At 54.8% G+C, this 18085-nt stretch overlaps 1 protein-coding gene across 1 annotated transcript; it reads right to left on the bottom strand.

Moving 5' to 3' along the window:
* Window positions 1-288: 288 nt before the first annotated feature.
* Window positions 289-8656, bottom strand: Lhx5 (LIM homeobox 5). Its single transcript, XM_051176547.1, has 5 exons — window positions 8106-8656; window positions 5993-6216; window positions 5134-5411; window positions 4313-4478; window positions 289-931 (listed from the first exon to the last, which is right to left on the bottom strand). Exons 1-5 carry the CDS (start codon window positions 8276-8278, stop codon window positions 564-566), a joined length of 1209 nt encoding a protein of 402 aa, XP_051032504.1. The 5' UTR covers window positions 8279-8656; the 3' UTR covers window positions 289-563.
* Window positions 8657-18085: the final 9429 nt, after the last annotated feature.

The following is an 18085-nucleotide window of genomic DNA, read 5'->3' as shown; positions in this document are numbered from 1 at the left end:
GAGCAAGGAGTTGGGGCCCAGGCTGGCCCGGTCCTGACCAAGCAGCTTCCCTAACAAGCTGACCTTGAGCCTCAAGATTGGCCACCAGGGGGCGCCAACTCGCAGGTGGATTTGTCTTCCAGCAAAGCCACCATTCACCAAAGGTCGTCTATTTTTCTTCTCTGGCTGAGGCTTTCCTCATCTCTCTCTCTCCCCCTTTCAACCTCTCTCTTTCTTATCTTTTTGTTGTTGTTGTTAAAGAGAAAGAGTGAGAAATAAGATTTCACAATGGCCTCGGCTCGCAGGGAGGGATAGCGCCGCGGTCTCAGCTCCTTGATCTCAACCCCCTCTTAGTTTAAAGAGGTGATGGCGGGCGGGGATCCAGGGAGCGTCTAGGGTGTGCTTGGAATCTCGACCCTCCAGAATATTGACTTTGGTCCCAAGAAATTACGCAGGCGCGCTCCGAAGCTCTGAGGGGTGGAGATGCTAGTTGTCGGGTGGGTGCGAACCCTAGAGAGGACTCTTGAGGGTGACCCAGGAAGCGTTCAGGGCTCGATGGCAGGGGGCGGCCCGGCCCCCTGGCCTTACCATACGGCCGCCTCGTTGAGCTCGGGGTTGGGATGCGACAGGGGTCCGCTGTAGCCGCTGGTGCTGCTCATAGGGAAGGGTGGGCTGGGTCCGCCGCTGAACACCTCTCCCGGCATGGGGTGCAGCGCGCCGGGCAGGCCGGGCTCGGGGCTAGGCGTGTCCGGGTGCGAGATCATGTCGGTGAACCTGGGGTTGTCCGCGCCGTGTGGCCCGGCCAGCGGAGGTTCCAGCGCGCCCAGCGGCGTCGAGCCGGGTCCCGACGCTGCCAGGAAGCTTGAGTCGGCTGGAGACTGAGCCTGCGATGGCGGGCCGTGCGCGAAGAAGTCGTAGTTGCCTCCCGGGGCGTAGTAGTCGCTTTGGTAGTCTGCAGGAGGGACAAAGGATAAGACGTGCCATGAGGATAAACTGCCAAGGCCGACAGGGACTCAGAGACTTAGGAGAGGTGACCCGACCCGAGAGAGCGAAAGCCAGGACACACAGGGCTGTGGGTACAGACAGACGGAAGGCACAGGAGAGCATGTCACTGACCCTAGCTTAGAACGAGACCTTAGGAGGCCCTTAGAGGCCAAGGGAGGAAGCCTGAGGCCCTGGGGATGGAAGCGGACTGAGGGAGGGGGACACGGGTAAGGCTGGGGGGGGGGGAGGCGGGGAGAAAAACGCAAAGACCGAGGGACTCGAAGTGAGAGAGATACAGAGCTTACAGGGACGCCGAACAAAGAGGAAAACATAGGCAGCAAGGGACACTGGGGAATCGCAGGTCCCCAAACACACGGGGATGGGGAGAGGGCTGGCAGAGGCCAGAGGCGCAGAGCCAAAGGGGGACTCGGTGAGAAATGGAGGGATGAACACCGAGACAGCGAACCGCAGCGAAGGTGGGATCGGGGGCTGGGGAGAAGGCGGTGGAGAGGAGTCCCAGACACGTCACAGCACTCGGAACATCCAAGTCCACGGAGAGGCGAGAAAGCGCAAGCAAGTACAGGAAGAGGGAGACAGAAAAAAAAATAGATAGGTAGGTAGGTAGGTAGGTAGATAGATAGACAGATAGACGGATGGATGGATGGATGGATGGATGGATGGATAGACAGATGGATGGAAAGATAGATAGGCCTCGGTGAGGGTGTGGATGGAAAGATAGATAGGCCTCGGTGAGGGTGTGGATGAGCCCGAGAGACAGTACACTAGAAGACCAGGAATCGCCATAGGCTTGGTGGCTGCCAGGCTCGGAGAGGAACGCAGGGACAAAGCGGCTGTGGCAGCCCTAAAGCATTTCCAAACAGGATCAGATCCGGCTTGCGGCCCCAGAGGGAAAAGCGGGACCGGTCAGCCAGGGCCAGGGGGCGCAGGGCGCAGAGCTAGAGCCAGTCTCAGTAGCTTCTGCTCCCTTCCTAGTCGACCTTGGAATGGAGAAGGGCCAGCTCAGTGACTCTTCCAGCGAGGGGATCCGAGTTCAGGACCACTTGTGGGCTCCTGGGGTGGGGCTGGGGAGCCTCGGGTCTCCAGTTTCTACTAGGAGAAGCTTGTTAGGACTCCCAGATCATTTTGAATTATTTGGGGACATAGACCTTTGGAAGAGTTGACACAAATAAACGCACATTCTTCTCACAAATGCAGGGGTGCAGGGCTCACACAGGTCAGGCGCTCAAACCGCTACAAGGAACTGCCTCTGCGAACACCCTCTGGTCTCCCTTCCGGATCAGCCCCTCCCGGATTGAGTGCAGAACCCCAACAAAAGGAGCGCCTTAAGTCTTCTGGAGGGACAACCCGCTTTGTACAGCAGGAAAACCGGCATTCCCGAGGCCAAGATTTCTTCTGGAAATCCGCTCCCCTTGTTCAGCCCCTGGGTCCGAGTTCACAGGCGAGATCTGTATGTCCCGGTCACCCACTCCCCCCCTCCCCTTTACCGAAACGCTGAGGAGGTGGGAGGTTGCCTGGAGACCTGCCTGGAGTGGAGGCGGTTTAGGTAACAGCTAAAACGGTTTTTGAAAAATCTCAAATTCCATCCGGCACGAAAGTTTGGGAGGTGGAGAGAGACAAATTTGGGGGCCCTCAAAGGAACGGAAAGGGAGCGCGCTAAGCAGGGAAGGCCGCGGCCCTGGAGTCGTGCGCGCCGCCTCCGCCCATATGGCGGCCGGGCCGGAGGTAATTGGAACAAACGCTGTCTGAAAAGGGCACAAAAGCCGCAGCTGGGGCTTTGTCCGAGCTCCCACGGGGAGCCGCGGGCCCCGCCACCCGGCCCCTTTCTCGCCCGCTGCCGGCCGCCGCCACCAGCATCTCCCAGTGCGGATTAGGCGGGGCTTCTGGGCTGGGGGTTGGGGAGTCGTGCGCCCCCATCCCGTTTTCGGAGAAAAAAGGGGGTTCTGGTGTTCTGTCCCCCACCCTGACCAGCAGGCCTGCAGAGAGAGAGGTTGGCAGGATCGGCAAGGGATGGGCTGGTCCCCCTGAAAACCTTGATTAATTACTCAGGTTGGGACCGGGTTTCCAGGCGGGTACCGCCCCCACTATCTCCCGGCTCCGGGTTGAGATGTTTTGTGCCGAGGACAAGCTAGGATGAAAGATTAGACGTCCTAGGACACGCCCATCGCCGTACAGTTCCGGCTCTCCCAACCTGGGCCTCCGCTACCACGTTAAAAATCACCGTTTCACGTATTTTTGTCAGCAATTCCAGGGGCCTCGGTCAGGTCTACAGATTAACTTCCCAGGCTTCTGCAAGTGGAAGTCAGGCCCGGGATCCTCTTTATTTTCTACGGGGCTGACTGGCTTTCATCGCCAGTATTCCACCCCAGTATTGTCCCGGAATCCACATTTTAAAGGGAATTCACTTCTTGTCTCTCCAACTGAGTTTGTAGACTCAAGCAGAATAACTCAGTGCCATTGGTTAGAGACTCCGGGTGACTTCACAGATTGGAAGGCTAGGAATCCAGAGAAGCGAATCCTTCCCCACAGAGAGCTTTGAGACGGGAAGGAGAGCGGGGCAGGCTTGAAGCCACCCCCGCCCCCAGGAGCAAGCCAGGCCTAGGAGCTGGGAGGAAGACGGGGTGCTGGGATGGGACACTAGTCCCGGAGAGCGAGAGAAGAATGGGGCTAAGTAAACAGGCTGGAGTCTATTAACGGTGTCCAGAAAGTCGTCCGTGCAAACCAACCTGGACCCAAAGATGAATCCGGAGCATCGTTTTCCCCTATCCCTTTGTAGATCAACCCATTTGCTTGGACCCGAGTGGGCCCTAGATCCATACAGGTGTTTGGGTCTTCCGCACGCTGAACCCAGTGTGTTTGTCGCGGAGCAGAATTGCTTGCTGCCTTTGAAGGTAGCTGCCTCAAGCTGGTGAGGTTTCAGCCTTCTCTAAACTCACTAGGCCGCCTGACAGGGGAGAGTGGAGGCAAGGCTATGTGGGCGGTGAAAGGTACTTGGCGTTTATCAGCGCTGCCCCGGGATTACCCGGGAGGGGTGACTGTAGGTCTCTCTTAAGGGGAGTGAACCATACCTGTGTGAGGTTGTCTGCAATCCTACGTCTAGCTGTTTCCCTGAGGTCTCATTGGGAACGGTTGTATGTGAGTCGGTGTGTCCTGTGTGGGTGTGCCTGTGGGTGAGTGGCCTATGCTAATGAGTCTGTCTAGGAATGGCTTTGTGTATATCCTGCGTGGGTGAGGAAATATAAAGGCTGCCCTTCTGTGGCCCCAAAAGCTAGGAGGCCCAGAATAGCTGTAGGCCCGGGCGCAGAGCAGAGCGTCCCCAGGCGCCTCTTACCTCCATAGTAAGTGTACGGGGTGGACCCCAACATTTCAGACTCGTCCAAGCGGCCTCCCAGGGGACGCATGCGCCGCGGACTCCGGAAGAAGGCGTGTCTCCGGGCGCCCAGAGCGCTCAGCTGTTTCATGCGGCGTTCTTTGGACCTTCGGTTCTGAAACCACACCTGGGGCGAAGAAAGGGGCAGTGAGCTTGGGGTCAGGAATGTCCCCCCCCCTCCTGCTGAGGCTGGCCCTGCTGGGTCCTAGCGCCTCGGATACAGCACAACTCCCCCAGGCGAGGGCTGGGCCGGATTAGTCCAGGAGGGGCGGAGAGGGGCTTCGGAGAACCAGCCAAGGGTGAAGGATTTCGCGGACCCGTGGGGTGACTCATAAAGACCCCGGCTTCCTGGTCGTCGGCTTGCCCGCGGACTGACGGCTTTATAAAGGCCCCCTGCCCCTCCAGGCCCTGGCTTGCGGTTGCAGAGCCAGGCTCCAGCCGATTGTCGCTTTGCCAACTCTAGGGCGCAAGGACATCGTCCCTTTCTGTGCTTGGAGAGGAAGGGGTCTTGGAGGCCAGACAGGCTTAAGCCATTAGCTAGTCAGGATGGACGAATTCAGAAATGTCTGGTGACCTCGTCAAAAAAAAAAAAATCTCATTGCTAGGACAGTGGGACCGTATCAAGCCTTTTGGCTCACAATTCCCCGCCTCCAAAGGGTGCCCCGATGACCCCAACCACGGATGTACCGACTGTACCTAGGCCAGGCCCTGAGCATTCAAAGGCTAGGCTGCCCGACAGGAGCCATGCCTGCTGGTTAGGAGGGCTGGCCCACTGGCCGCACCTGAATGACCCGCATGTTGAGGCCGGTTTCCTGTGCCAGCTGTTCGCGGATGTGGCGCGTGGGCTTGGGCGTGGCTGCGAAGGCCGCCTTGAGCGTCTCCAGCTGCTTGGCTTTGATGGTGGTGCGCGGGCCGCGCCGCTTCGTGCCGGAGTTCTGTTCCTCGTTCTCGTTGTTAGCGGTCTCCTTGTCCGATGAGGTCGAGTTGTCGGTCTCTTTGGGGTCATCCTGTAACGGGTCCTGGAGGTCTGGGGACAAACTGCGATCCGTACAGGATGACACTGCGGGGTAGACGGAATGGGGAGAGGACAGACAGTGGCGTCAGCGCGATATGTCTCCAGTTCAGAAAGTCGTTCCTAAAGATCCAGGCTCTCTGCCTCGTTTATGGGGTTCCCTCCCGAAGCAGGAACCACTTCTTCCCCGGACTCGGCGCCCACCCACTCCCTCTAGGCCAGGCTTCGTTTGAAAGGCCCTTCTCAGAGCCCCTGAAAGTCAGAAGCTCCCGGGGAAGCGTGGCGCACCCTCTGGGTAACCTTTCCTTCAGGAGTGGGGACAGAGAATGGTACACACTGCCCCCCCCTCGCCCCGTCTCTCTTTCCTCCAAATAGCTATGAGCCTGTTGGTCCTTCTAAAATGTAACAGGATCTCAAATGACACTGAAGGGGGATCTTTTTGTAGTTCTAAATTGGGGGAGGAGAGAAGAGCCTGGCTCCGGGTTTCCTTGTAGAACGGGCTCCTGTCCTCTGAAGCATCCCCCCCGCCCCCACCCCAGCAGGCAGGGGGTGACGGTTGAGAGCGGACTGGTTGCTGGAGCCCAATAGCGTCAAGAGGAAAAGCCGGGACAGGGCAGGGACCTCCATACCTGAGTTGAGGCTTCCCTCCTTGAGGCTAGAGGAGCTCAAGTAGTCGTCCTTGCACACAAACTTGTTTTCGTCGATCACGTAGAGTTCCTCTCCGGTGGACAGCTGCTTGTTGCACACCATGCAGGTGAAGCAGTTGAGGTGAAAGACTTTGCTCCGGGCCTTGCGCACCAGGTCACTGGGAGAGATGCCCTGCGCACAGCCGGCGCACTTCGTGCCAAAGCGCCTGAGGATACAAGGCGCCTGTCATTGTGAGGTGGGAAGGTGGGCCCTGGTGTCCAAGTACTGACCTCTTCCCACCCACTCAGGCTTCCCAGACACTTCCATTTCCAAATCTGTCAAATGGAAGCCTACTTCTGGTCTCTCCCTAGTCAGTGTTGGTTTGGGGCCAGGTGGTCCCTTTTGATTCAAGCTCTATGGGACTGTGACCACAAGAGCTGAAGTGCAGCCTGGAGACGGGCAAGGGTTCAGGGTGTCCCAAGAATGTGTCCCCTGCCCTTAGGTCCCCACCAAATCTGCCTTGGCTGTTTCAGGAGCCCACAAAGGGTTTAAAGCCTGTAGGCTGGGTTCCCATCGTTCTTAGCTTTGGGAAAGGGGGGTGTCCCAGATAGGACCACCACTGTCTGTCTTTAGCAGCAGGATGCAGAATGTGAGCAGAAGTGAATGCCAGAACCTTCCTCTGGCTTCCAGTGCTACCCGGGAGAGCAGCTTGGACTCCCCCCCCCCAAGCTGGGGACAAGAGGCTCTCAGAGGAGTACATTCTGGAAACAGGAAATCAGTTTCTGTACACACACCCTCCTCCCCTATCTCTGGCCTTGGCGGGCGGCAGGAGAATGGGGACAGAAGCTCATCTTGAGCCCTGCTCAGCTAGGACCTGGGATCAATCCTAAACCCTCTTTTACTTGTCTCTGAACCAACCTCTTTTCTTTCTTCCTTGGGTTCTGGAAGAAAGTACCTCCTCCCTCCACAATAGGTACAGGAAGAGGCATAGGTTGCGTGAGGAGGAAGAAGAGGCTCAGACCCTTGGGGGATCGTGCCATCCACTCACACCTGTGTCTCTAAACAGAGTGAATTTGGGTGACATTGATATAGTGAGGGCATTAGAGACCATAAGTCACTTTTGGCCTTATCCGGCAGCATAATTGGCTATATACACCTTATCAAAAATCATTAGGTGCTTTGCAAGCATGCCACATTAGGGGCACCAGGGCCTCCGGGGCCGGGGAGTTTACACGTGTAAAGGCGCGGCTGACATTCTCTCCCATTCAAATTCCCAAGTGCCCGGCCACTGGGGCAGGCGGCTGCCTTTCTCCTCTGCTGAGCTAATCACGCCCCCTCAGGGCCTGGAATTCAGATGCACAAAGCCAGTCAGGGTGCCCGGTGGTAGCAAGCAGCTATCAAAAAACACCACAGGTTTCTAGGCCGCTCCTTAGCACTTCCCATCTGGGGAAACTGAGGCCCACAGAGCAGAGGCACTGGGCCCTGGTCAGCGGGGCGGGGGGGATATGGGGAGATATGGACTTGAGAAGGGAGGTGACACATTGCAGAACCGATGTGCTCATTCTCAGCCTCCATTTCTCCGGTGCCTTTTCAACTAGGGAGGAAATGGATCAGGGGTGGGGGTGGGGGGCAAGGGGAAGGTCTTCTGGCCCTCATCTCCAGAAGAGCCCTTTCTGGCTGGGGCCCTCTGGAACTAGGAAGTTTCTGTAGGGCCTCAGATTACTCTCTGGGCTCAGGGTTACTGTTGGGAACATGAAGTCCCAGCTGCTCACAAGTCCTGGAGCATGGTCGGGATCTGGGGCCAAGGCTCCTGAAGCTTCTGTCCTGGGGATTCAGGTGGGAGGAAAGGGCCAGGAGCAAGTTGCTGAGCTCCCTGCCTCTGCCATCTGGCCGCTCTCTGCTGCCTGACAGACCCAAGGTAAGGCAGCCAAGCATCGTCCTTCTTCCTCGCCTTAGCTTCTTACCAGTAGCCGCTGACAGGGCTCGAGGAGGGCAGAGGCCTATCTGCCTCCCCTCTAAACTGGGATGGGTCTCCTGGTCCCCTAATTCCCGAGGTGCCCGGGTGGAGCTACAGCCAGCCAGTGGTAGGCAGCGGGGCGCGGTGGGGCCTCTTACCTGAAGAAGTCGTTTTTACAGTACAGCTTGCCCTCCCGGGAGAAGCACTTCTCGGAGAGGTTGGTTTTGCACTCGCAGCATTGAACACATTTGATATGCCACGCGCGGTCCAGCACGTTCAGGAGAAAGCGGTCGAGGATGGGCCGCTCACAGCCGGCACAGTGCACCATCATAGCCGCGCGTCCCGGGCGGCTCGGGCCGCCTCGTCCTCCTTGGGGCCCCTGGGCCCTTAGGGCCTCTCGGTCCCCGCTGCAATGGCTTTCAGCCTCCCTGGTCTTTGGGCCTCGTCAGGGGCGAGTCCGATGCGAATCAACCAAGACTTCGAGGGGTCAAGTCCTCCGACGCTCTCTGGCCTGGCGCTGCACTGCCCAGAGTGGCGTGGAGGGCGGCGGCGGTCACAGCCTCATGTCACGGGTCGCACCCGGGCGCTCGCTCCAGCGTAGAGCAGGTGTCCTCGCGGCTGCTGGCTCCGGCACTGACGAGCGGCTTTCCCGGTTGGCGGAGGCGCCGGCACTTTCCCCCACTTTCAAGCGGTCCCGATCCTCATCTTTGTCTGGCCGCCGCCTAATTCGCGCATCCTTATTCAGATTTGGTGACGTGGTGCGGCACGTAGGGTGCCGGGCGGCCAATGGGCGCGCCGTGGCCATAGCAACCTCTTAAATTTATAGCATATCTAAATTGGCTACAGCGTTGCGGTCAGGACAGAGCAAAAAAAACAAGACATCAGTATTGCCGAGTATTTGCTAGTACCTGGATCCGAGGCTAAGTAAGTATTTACCTTCCAGTTTGGGCCTTATAGAGGGGCGGGGGCGCGATCCAAAAACCTCCCTCTTCGCAAATGTTTTTGGCTTCCAAGGCCTGGCCAGGGAGGGACCTCCCCCCCAGGTTGTCGCCCTCCCAACCTGTAGAAGTTGCTCAGGTCGGGAGTGCGGTGTAGTTCACCCCCCCCCCCCCGCTTCCGAACCCTCCCAGCTCCCTCTGGCTAAGGACTGCGGCTCGCCCAGGCTCTGAGCGCAGGAGCTGGGACCCTGTCGGTCTCCTGAGCTGTGGTTTCTTTTGTCAAATGCGGGGCTGGGGCCCAGCCGGGCTTTTCTCACCGAGAGAGAGAGAGAGAGAGAGAGAGAGAGAGAGAGAGAGAGAGAGAGAGAGAGAGAGAGAGAGAGAGAGAGAGAGAGAGAGAGGGGCGGGGAAGCTTGGGTAGTTATGTACCCCCAACCCCCACCCCAGCCAGGTTGGATCAATCAGGGATTTATAGCAACTGGCCTAGTCGGGGAATCCTGAACGTCAGGTCTAAGTGCCCAGCTCACCCGCTTTAGGGGAGGTGTGGAGAAGGGGGTGGTCTACCTCGGATGGATATTCGGGCAGGTAGATAGAAGATGACACTCATTACGTCTTTCTCTGCCACACTGTCCTTATTCCAGGCCCGCCTGGCAGGAACCATGGTGAGTGGGTTAGTCTGCCAGAGCAAGGGAGGCTGGCTACTGCCATTGGCACTCCCGAGCCTGAGGGCTCTAGATTTCCTGGCGCTCCTAGGTCCAAAGGCAGCCTCGCAGGTGTGGGAATGCCGGCAGATGTACGCGGAGGGGTGCGTGGGCCTGGAGCAGAGTAAAGGGACCTGGGATGGGGAGACAAACGTACCAGGCCTGGTTTCTGCCTGGCCAGCCAGGCACCTGCTTTCATTGGGAGAGGTACGTGTTTCTGGATATTTGCTTGCTCCTGGGAAGAGGGTTGATGGTGCGGGTCTGGGGCCCAAGGGTTGGAGCCAGGGAGGATTTGTGCCAAGACTTGTGAATGTTTGTTTGGGTGTATTTATTTACTGAGTTTGTTAGTTATACATGCGCTGCTTGAAAACTATCATTTTATTCTATTTATAGTGTGTTCTCCGTGATCAAATCTCGGGATGTGGAGGGGTTTTGATTATGTGGGTTTTTTTTTCCGTGTAGATTTTCATGTTTATAATTTCTTGTGGTCCTGCTTGCGTTGCGTGTTAATGTGTGCATTAGAATGATTTGTCAGCCTGCATCTATATGTGTCTGCTTATGTGAGTGGGTGTCAGAGGATGTGCTTGTCTCTGGAGGATTCTGATCACTTCTATGCATGTGCTTAATGTCTGAGTGTGTGTAAATGTGTGTGCTCCTGCTAGAGACCCTGTGTGTGACTGAGCTGTGCTGTGTGATCTTGGGCACAGAATTTTATAGACCTGTGTGTGTGTGTGTGTGTGTGTGTGTGTGTACAGTGGGTTTTTATTTACAGGGTCTCTTGTAGGACTGGAGGGAACATGTTTGAATGTGTACTACAAGCAGTGATTATCTTCAAGGATGGGAGAAAAGATTTGGAGAGACTGGACCTTTGAAAAAGGGCACCTCTAACTCCAGTAGCTTCTGTATGTGGCTGTCACCTGATCACTAGTTTGTCAGGAGGACCCAGCAAGCTGGATTGAACTTGGATCTCCTAGGCCTATGGAGAGAGGTTCCAGAAGCCTCCAGAGGAAGCTGTGTGGCAGCACCCAGCCTTCCTGGGGCATGAAAGGGCTTTGAGCTGGGACAGGACACAGAGAAGGGGGAGCCATGCAGGCTCTGGGCTGAGGCAGCCCACTGCCCTCTGCCTTTGTCTCTTGGAGGTCTCCCCCATATCCCCCATCTCCCCCCCCCCCTTGCTCAATGGCTCCTGGCTTCTTGTCTTCCTGGTCCCACTCCTCCCCTTCTTTCTCATTTTATTTCCCTCTCTTTTTCTCTTTTTTCCCCCTATGCCTTTTTGCCCTGATTTGGAATCTGGCATCCATCACAATACTTCAAAGGCCGCTTCCCATTATGAACGGCTGCTGAGATGTTTGGAGAAGACTCATACCCTGACACAACAGTCACTTAACCTTCCTTCTCAGCACACCCCCCCCAACCATAGTGGCCACACACTCCCTCAGGTCACCACAAGGAATCTAAGGTGCCAGACCCCTCCTGTATCCTGAGTCAGAGTTCTGTGCAGCCATCCCCGGCTGATTCTCCCACTCACTTCTGGAATGTTCCTGAATGTCCATGAGCAGCCATACTCCAGTAACTGAATGCCAGGCCAGGGAGGGAACAGTGGTGGAGAGCAACTACCCCAGGGGATCCTCAAGCCTGGCTGTGGGTGGGCCACCTGGGGCTGAACCTTTGGTTGTGGCCTAAGAGGGTTGGTTGGGCTTAGAGAAGCTGGCAAGGGCTCAAAGGATTTCCCTAGTTCCTGCCCTTCCGTGTCACCTGGGTGCCTCACTGGACTCAGATAGTTTAGCCCCACTTACAGAACCCCCCCCCCACGCCAGCCTAGCAGCTTTGGAAGCTTTCTCCCAGAAAAATAGCAGACCAGCTATTTTATATATTATCCCACCCTAACAGCACTGACAGATGGCCGCCCGGCAGTGAAATTCCCTCCTATATGTAACTAATAAACGCTTGTGTCTTAACAGGGTGATGCGCCAAGACTCAATGTCACTTATACAAGATGTTGATGGAATTTACTATATAAAAATCTCCCTTCTAGAGTAAAGAGTCTCAACATTACAGCTCGACAGACGGTGCGGGATGAATGAAACAGACAAAAGACAAACAAGATAATAATCTGTTTCCAATCACTTAAGCCCTGTAGAGTTAGTAAAATGTTCCTTGCATATTCCCCCTTGAGTTCGGTAATTAATTACTGGCGAAGAGACGCACACCTCCCGGTTGGAGTGGGAGTTTCAAGGCCTGGAGAGCTTGGGCGTGGGGGTGTCTTTCTCCCGGTCTCCAGTTGGTGACACTGGACAGCGGTGGAGGAAGGCGGTGCCTCTTGCGCCCCGGTGAGCAGGACTTTTCCGTTGGGTCGCCGCAGCTCGGCTCCTCTCCTTATGCCTCGGACATTCTTCATTGAAGCTAGAAAGAGGCTGGCCTTCTCAGAGGGCTGAGTCCTTCTAAGTCTTCTTAGGTCGCTACCCCACCCCCTTAGAACGGACCGATTAGCCTGGTTTTGTATTTTTTTTTTTTTTTTGTTCTCATCTTATTTATTTATTTGAGAAGGGGCAGGCTGGAGGCCCGGCGCTGGCCGGGGTGGGGGACTAGGGAGGTGGGGATCCAGGAGGTTTGCCCCTTGCCCTTTTCTCCCTGAAGCATCTTAGGTGTCACAGCAGCCAGTTCTCTCCCGACCTCGATCATTACCCCCCACCCCCATCACGCATCCTTATCTCCCCCACCCCACCAAGAGCCAGCGAAGCTTTAACATTAAACAAACGCAGCGAGCGCCTGGGAGCTGCGCTCTCGGCCGGGGCTGAGCGGCGGCGGCGTTACAAATTGTAAATTTAAATTGCTCTCCGGATTCATTACTTCCCCTCTTTGATTTCAGCCAGCCGTGAAAAATTATACTGGTGTACCACTGAGAAACTGCTTTGCCGCAAAGAGCCTGCGCCTAATCACTGGCTTTCTCCCTCCGACAAGAGTGTAATTATTTTGTTTTGGGTGTAAATATAGGCGGCCCCGCGCACAGACACTCAGCATCCCGCCGCGCACGGCCCGCCGCCCAGAGGCATCCGCCCGGGGTAGGAGCAGGCATGGAGGCCAGGCCGGAGCGAAGCTCTAGCCTTGTATTCTCGGCAGACCCGGTCTCCAGTCTCTGCCCCGGGACTCAACGAACCTTAGGCATCCAAGTCCAGCAGAGTGCACTCTAGCGGGTTGTGCTGTGTGGGTCAGGGCTCAGTGGGGTGGGAGTGGATGAGGATTCTTGGGCCCCCGCGGGACTCACAGACCTGAATGGAGTCCGGAGTCCGGGTCCAAGTAGGAACAGTGTCCTGGTCTGAGGAGGGATACGGGATATAGAACTGGGTAGGTGGATGAGTCCTATTCCCGCAACAATGTGGACTGTTGTGTTTCCAGAGCATCTTTGCAAGGCTGAGGGCCCTCCAGTGATGTGAACACTCGGGAATTAACCGGCTTTTAAATCGTGCAGGCCCGACCTGAGATGTTTACAAATCGGCGGGGATTTATTTCATCTTCAACCCTCTTCCATTCTTCGCTCTTTCCTCTCCTTTTTTGGGGGGTGTTTAGGTGGAGTGTGTGTGTGTGTGTGTGTGTGTGTGGAGTAGAGCTGTTCGAAGCTTGGGAGATGTGTCAGTAAGGCCGAGTGGAGTGCTAGGGTCAGAAAGACTTCGGGTCCAATAGATGAGCCCCACAGAGCTCTAAAGGGTTGCTGAGCAGGAGGGAACTGCAGGGGGTCAGCTCCGCTTCAGTCGCGCGGTGCCCCACCGCTCTGAGCTTTCAAGCAGGCCGGGCAGGGAGTGAGCCCCCATTCCTTACCTGTGGCCCTGAAGCCCCAACCTTAGGCTGTTGGGACACCCCCCCCCCCAGCAGCAGGCTTCAGCTCACCCTTGGGCAGAATTTAGGCTCCGGCTTCTCCGGAGTCTGGGTCTGTCCTTTTCAGTAAGAAGGGGGCTTGGAACAGATCGGATGAAGTCCCCACAACTTGTGAGCTAAACTGACATTTTTGCTTAGAGGAGGGAAATTACACACTTAGTGTCGTGGTTGGATTCCAGGTCGTCGGTTTCCCCATACCCGGTGAGGTTGAGAGCGGAGCTTGGCCGGGAATCCTCTACTGGGGAACCAGGCTGGGTGCTGCTCGGTGGGGCCCAACCTCTGGCCCCACAGCCAGCAGGATCCACCCAATGGGCCCTGGAGGTGGCTTCTCTGGAGTCCGGAGAGGGCAGTTTGTCTTAGATGCCCCTTCAAATGAAGAGTCCCCAGCCCGCCACGTATGACAAGTTTTGTCTTTTCTGTTTGTTTTGTTCTCTCTCTCTCTCTCTCTCTCTCTCTCTCTCTCTCTCTCCCTCCCACCTTCCGTCCTTCCCTCCGTTCCTCCCTCCCTCCGTTCCTCCCTCCTCCCTCTACCCTTCTCTCCCACTCCCTCTTCCTACCCCCTCCACTCCCCACTTTCTTTTTGTTAGCCTAATTTGGGTTGCTTAAGAATTGGCCCGACTTTGGCAGCTCATGGAGTGTGTGTGTGTGTGTGTGTGTGTGTGTGTGCTTACGCGCACGCGTGTGTGTATTTCTCAGTTGCTAATGATTGTGTGTTGATAGAGTAATGCAGTGGCCTCATTAGCCCTTGTTTAGAAGGTGTTAAAAGGGAGATCCGCCTCGGAAAGCCGCGGTTACAGACCCGCGCGGCTGAACCCCAGAGCCGAGCTGCACAGCGAGCTAGGGGTAGGCAGACCTGCTCCCACCTCCCAGGGAGGGGAGAAGGGGCGGGGAGGCGACCCCAGCTCCGGCCTCCCAAGGCGGGTAGGTTTACCCCCGCTGAGAGCCCTCGGCTTGGTGGGGACCCCAGCAGGGGACGGCTCTGGTTGCAAAACTCTGGGGAGCTGCTCAGCGGGGCTCCGCGGCCTTTCCCAGGGTAGGATGGGGCAAGGTGGGGTCCAGAGAAAAAAATGCAAGGATCCTCCCCGTCCCCGCCCAGGGTCGGGAATGAGGTTTTATTTTAGAGGCGATTACAGACCAATAGGTAGATTCGGGGCTTCTGGGCTGGTGTGTTTTCGGCAATATTCATGTCCCCTCCCCGCCCCACTAAAATATGTAGCCCAAGCTTTAGGGGGTCGACAGAGAACCTCTTCCCCCAGTTTGTTCTCAGACAGGCTTTTGGGACCTTAGTTTTAAAAGTTTCTTTCCCAATCTATCTCTTCTCTGAGGCTCCACCTGGGAAGTAATTAGGGAGAATAAAAGCTTGAGGTGCGAGTAACTTGGTTGACTTGGGGCTAGAGGGGTGCGTGTGCTCGGTTGTGTTGATGTCTGAGGGTGGAGGATCCGCCGACCAGGTTCCAAGCTGTCGGCATTCCCCTTGCCTCCCCAGGATACTCCCCCCCCCCTCAAAGCCCAAGTTTGTGGCTGAGCCGACCTGAGAAGAAATCCCATTTTTTTTTCCTGGATCGTACGAAATGCCTTGAGGGAAAATATTTTGAGTGCGTGCCCTTGTTGAATTTGGAAGTAGATCCCTTTCCTGATGAAAGGGATAAAGAGCAGGTTGGTATTCATCGTGAGACTTTTCAATCGAAATTTTCTTTTTTCACGGAGGTGGTCGCATGCGCGTGCTGGAGACTTTCTTGGCTTTCTGGTTTCTTTGCATTTTGGTTTTCCCGTCCCTGGATTTGATATTGCCCATCTTGGGGTGAAACGCAGCTAGTTTGAACAACCTAGCCTGATAAACACCCACCTATCCAACGTCAGAAATCATCATTCTCCCCCCCCCCCACCCGCTTTCCCGTACATGCGTCTTACTTTGTTTTTTCCTTTTAGAAAGAAGTCTAGTTATTGTCTAGAGACAGGTCGTGGGAGGCTCGGGCTCTCATACAGGGGCTCTCATGAAATCCGACTATAGAACGGATTTCAAACCCAAGCTGAACCCTCTACTGCCCTCCCTAATTCGCCTTGTAGTTAGAGGCGAAATTGCGCGGGAAACCAAGTTAAAACCAGTTCCTCAGATGCTGTGGGATGGGACTAGGATCAAATACGGAGGACGCGGGAAGACTGGAAAGCTCGTAGCTTGCTGCCTCCTCCCTTCCTCCCCCCTCCCTTTCTCCCTCTCTCTCTTTGTCTCCCTAGCAGGTCTGTCGGCGGAGGCAGGGGTGTGCCAGCGGTGGCAGCCAGGCTCAGTACCGGCGTGGGAGTTGGGAACTAGACAAAGACAGGAGCTGTCCGTGGTCCTGAAGCCGCGGGTAGCCGGGCTTCTGTAAGTGCCCTGCCCTCTCAGAGTCTTCTGCCTTCTAATTCCATGTTTGCTCAGGCTCTTGCTTTCCTATGGCGTTCATTTCACTTTTTTTTTTCTTTTAGGGGGAGCAGGGGGTTCTCCTCAGAATCGATATCTTTAGCGTAGGTCTGTCTGTCTATTTATCTATCTATCCATCCATCTTGAAAAACAAAACGGCTGATTAAAAACAATTTCTTCTTTCTTCCTCAAATACAGGACACAAGAAAGATCTCTTTCAATTACACTCATAATAGTTCCAAGTAGCTGTTTCCACCCTCACCAAAGAAGTATATATTTAAAACAATAAAACCCAAACACAACAAATATCAGGAATCTGCCCTCAAGCTTATTCTGAGGGGGAAAAAAAACCCCAAAGGATTCACTTTCAAAATGTCAATTTTGGGAACACTTTATTTTTTTAAAAAATCATTTTATTCTTACGTTATGTGCATTAGTATTTTGCCTGCATATATATGTCTATGTGGGGTGTCAGATTCCCTGGAACTGGAGTCATAAGTCACAGATAGTTGTGAGCTACCTTGTGGGCGCTGGGAATTGAACTCAGGGCCTCTGGAAGAGCAGTCAGAGCTCTTAACCTCTGAGCCATTTCCCCAGCCCTGGGAATACTTTATCTTTGTGGCTAGAAAAGTATAAGAGCCAGAAAGATGTTGTGTGAAGGTGTGCAGACCCAGGCACCTGCCCTGTTAGGGACAGTAAGAAAACTTAACTCTTGGAGGCATGCAGAAGCCTACTGTGGAAACCCTCTTCAGGGTTTATTAATTTATTTATATTGATTTGTTTTATGTTCACTGGTGTTTTGCCTGCATGTTTGTCTGTGTGAGGGTGTCAGAGTCTCTGGAACTGGAGTTACAGACAGGTGTGAGCTGTCATGTGGGTGCTGGGAACCAAACCTGGGTCCTCTGGAAGAGCAGCCAGTGTTCTTAATTATTGGGCCATCTCTCCAGCTCCCCTCCTCAGAGTTATTAAGGAGACAAGCCTTATGGGAAATTTGGTCACAAAAAGGTTAACCAGTGCTTTGTCTTCTAAATGCTCTATGTGTTACTTAGGTGTCTAGCAGGGCACATGACTAGGCAGTCAGCCCTCTATATGTGACAACTTGCCTGTGTGTGTGTGTGTGTGTGTGTGTGTGTGTGTGTGTGTGTGTATGGGTGAACTGCTGCTACCCCTGACTTGACCTCTGCTGTCTCAGAGACACCGTCGGACCTGGGAACCCTGGTGCCACCTCTTCATCTGGTCTTCTCAGCCCCTCCAAGCCTCCTTACTGCAGGGTGTCAGCCAAGTTTATGGGTTCACCTCACAAGAAGTGGGTTTCAGAAGAACCAGAACTCACAAAGTAAAACCGTTTGCAATAAAAGCTGTATTGGGGCTTGAGACAGATGGTGCTGCATTTCTTCTAGTCCCTTCTCAACCCTGGCTGTTATCTTCTTACTCCAATCTCTGTAGGTTTTTCATTAAGACCAATGTGGCCATGCTTTTGGACTATGTACCTTCAACCTCACAGAACACACAACCTTCTGGTGTCAGGGCAGGTGCCTTTGACCTTGGCTGGCAGAAACTAAGAATAAAAACAAGGATATAGTTATTGAGTGTTTGTGTGTGTATCAGTGTGTGTGTGTGTGTGTGTGTGTGTGTGTGTGTGAGATTTCCTGGGCTTTGCTTCAGTTTAAAGTTCTGTGAATGTTGATTATGTCCCCATGATCAACTCAAGAAATGTCTCAGAGATGCTGACAGGCAACCAAGATTTGTGATTGTAACTTTATACCTGATTGTTCTCTTAGGAACTGTGTTTTCCTGGGGACTTCAGCTAGTGGTTACAATGCTAATTTTTTTCATTACCATGGTCCTTCTGGCTTCCTGGACCTCTGTGGCCTGTGGTTTGGACTTATGAAGTCGGTATAACTAAGTACTAACTTTGAAACAAAGCATATTACTCTGCCAGGGTTGGGGAGGGTGTTTCACAGGTTGGGAAGCAAGTTAGTAGGAACTGTCTCTTGGACCTCCAGCTTGGAGTCATCTTTAATCCTCTCTCTACTGCCTTGACTCCAATACATCCGCAAGTTGGGCTCACCGCGCCCAAACCGTTCCCAATCATCTCCTTCCCTCTCCGTTGTCAGGCTGGTTCAGGCCACTACTGCCTAACCTGTTTTATGGTAGCAGCATTCTATCCAGACTCCAGACTCTCCTAGCTCCCCCACCCCCACCTCTTCTTTACAGCGACTGAGGTT

Source organism: Phodopus roborovskii, unplaced genomic scaffold, assembly GCF_943737965.1.
Source record: "Phodopus roborovskii unplaced genomic scaffold, PHOROB, whole genome shotgun sequence".
In the NCBI taxonomy this organism is placed as follows: Eukaryota; Metazoa; Chordata; class Mammalia; order Rodentia; family Cricetidae; genus Phodopus; species Phodopus roborovskii.
This window is presented reverse-complemented; position numbering and strand designations above follow the sequence as displayed.

Coding starts and splice junctions, on each gene's coding strand:
- Lhx5 (XM_051176547.1), bottom strand. CDS start 8,278: ATGATGGTGCACTGTGCCGGCTGTGAGCGGCCCATCCTCGACCGCTTT. Junction 4,479..5,133: donor TCAACATGCGGGTCATTCAG/GTGCGGCCAGTG, acceptor TCTTCGCCCCAG/GTGTGGTTTCAGAACCGAAG. Junction 932..4,312: donor CCCGTACACTTACTATGGAG/GTAAGAGGCGCC, acceptor TCCCTCCTGCAG/ACTACCAAAGCGACTACTAC.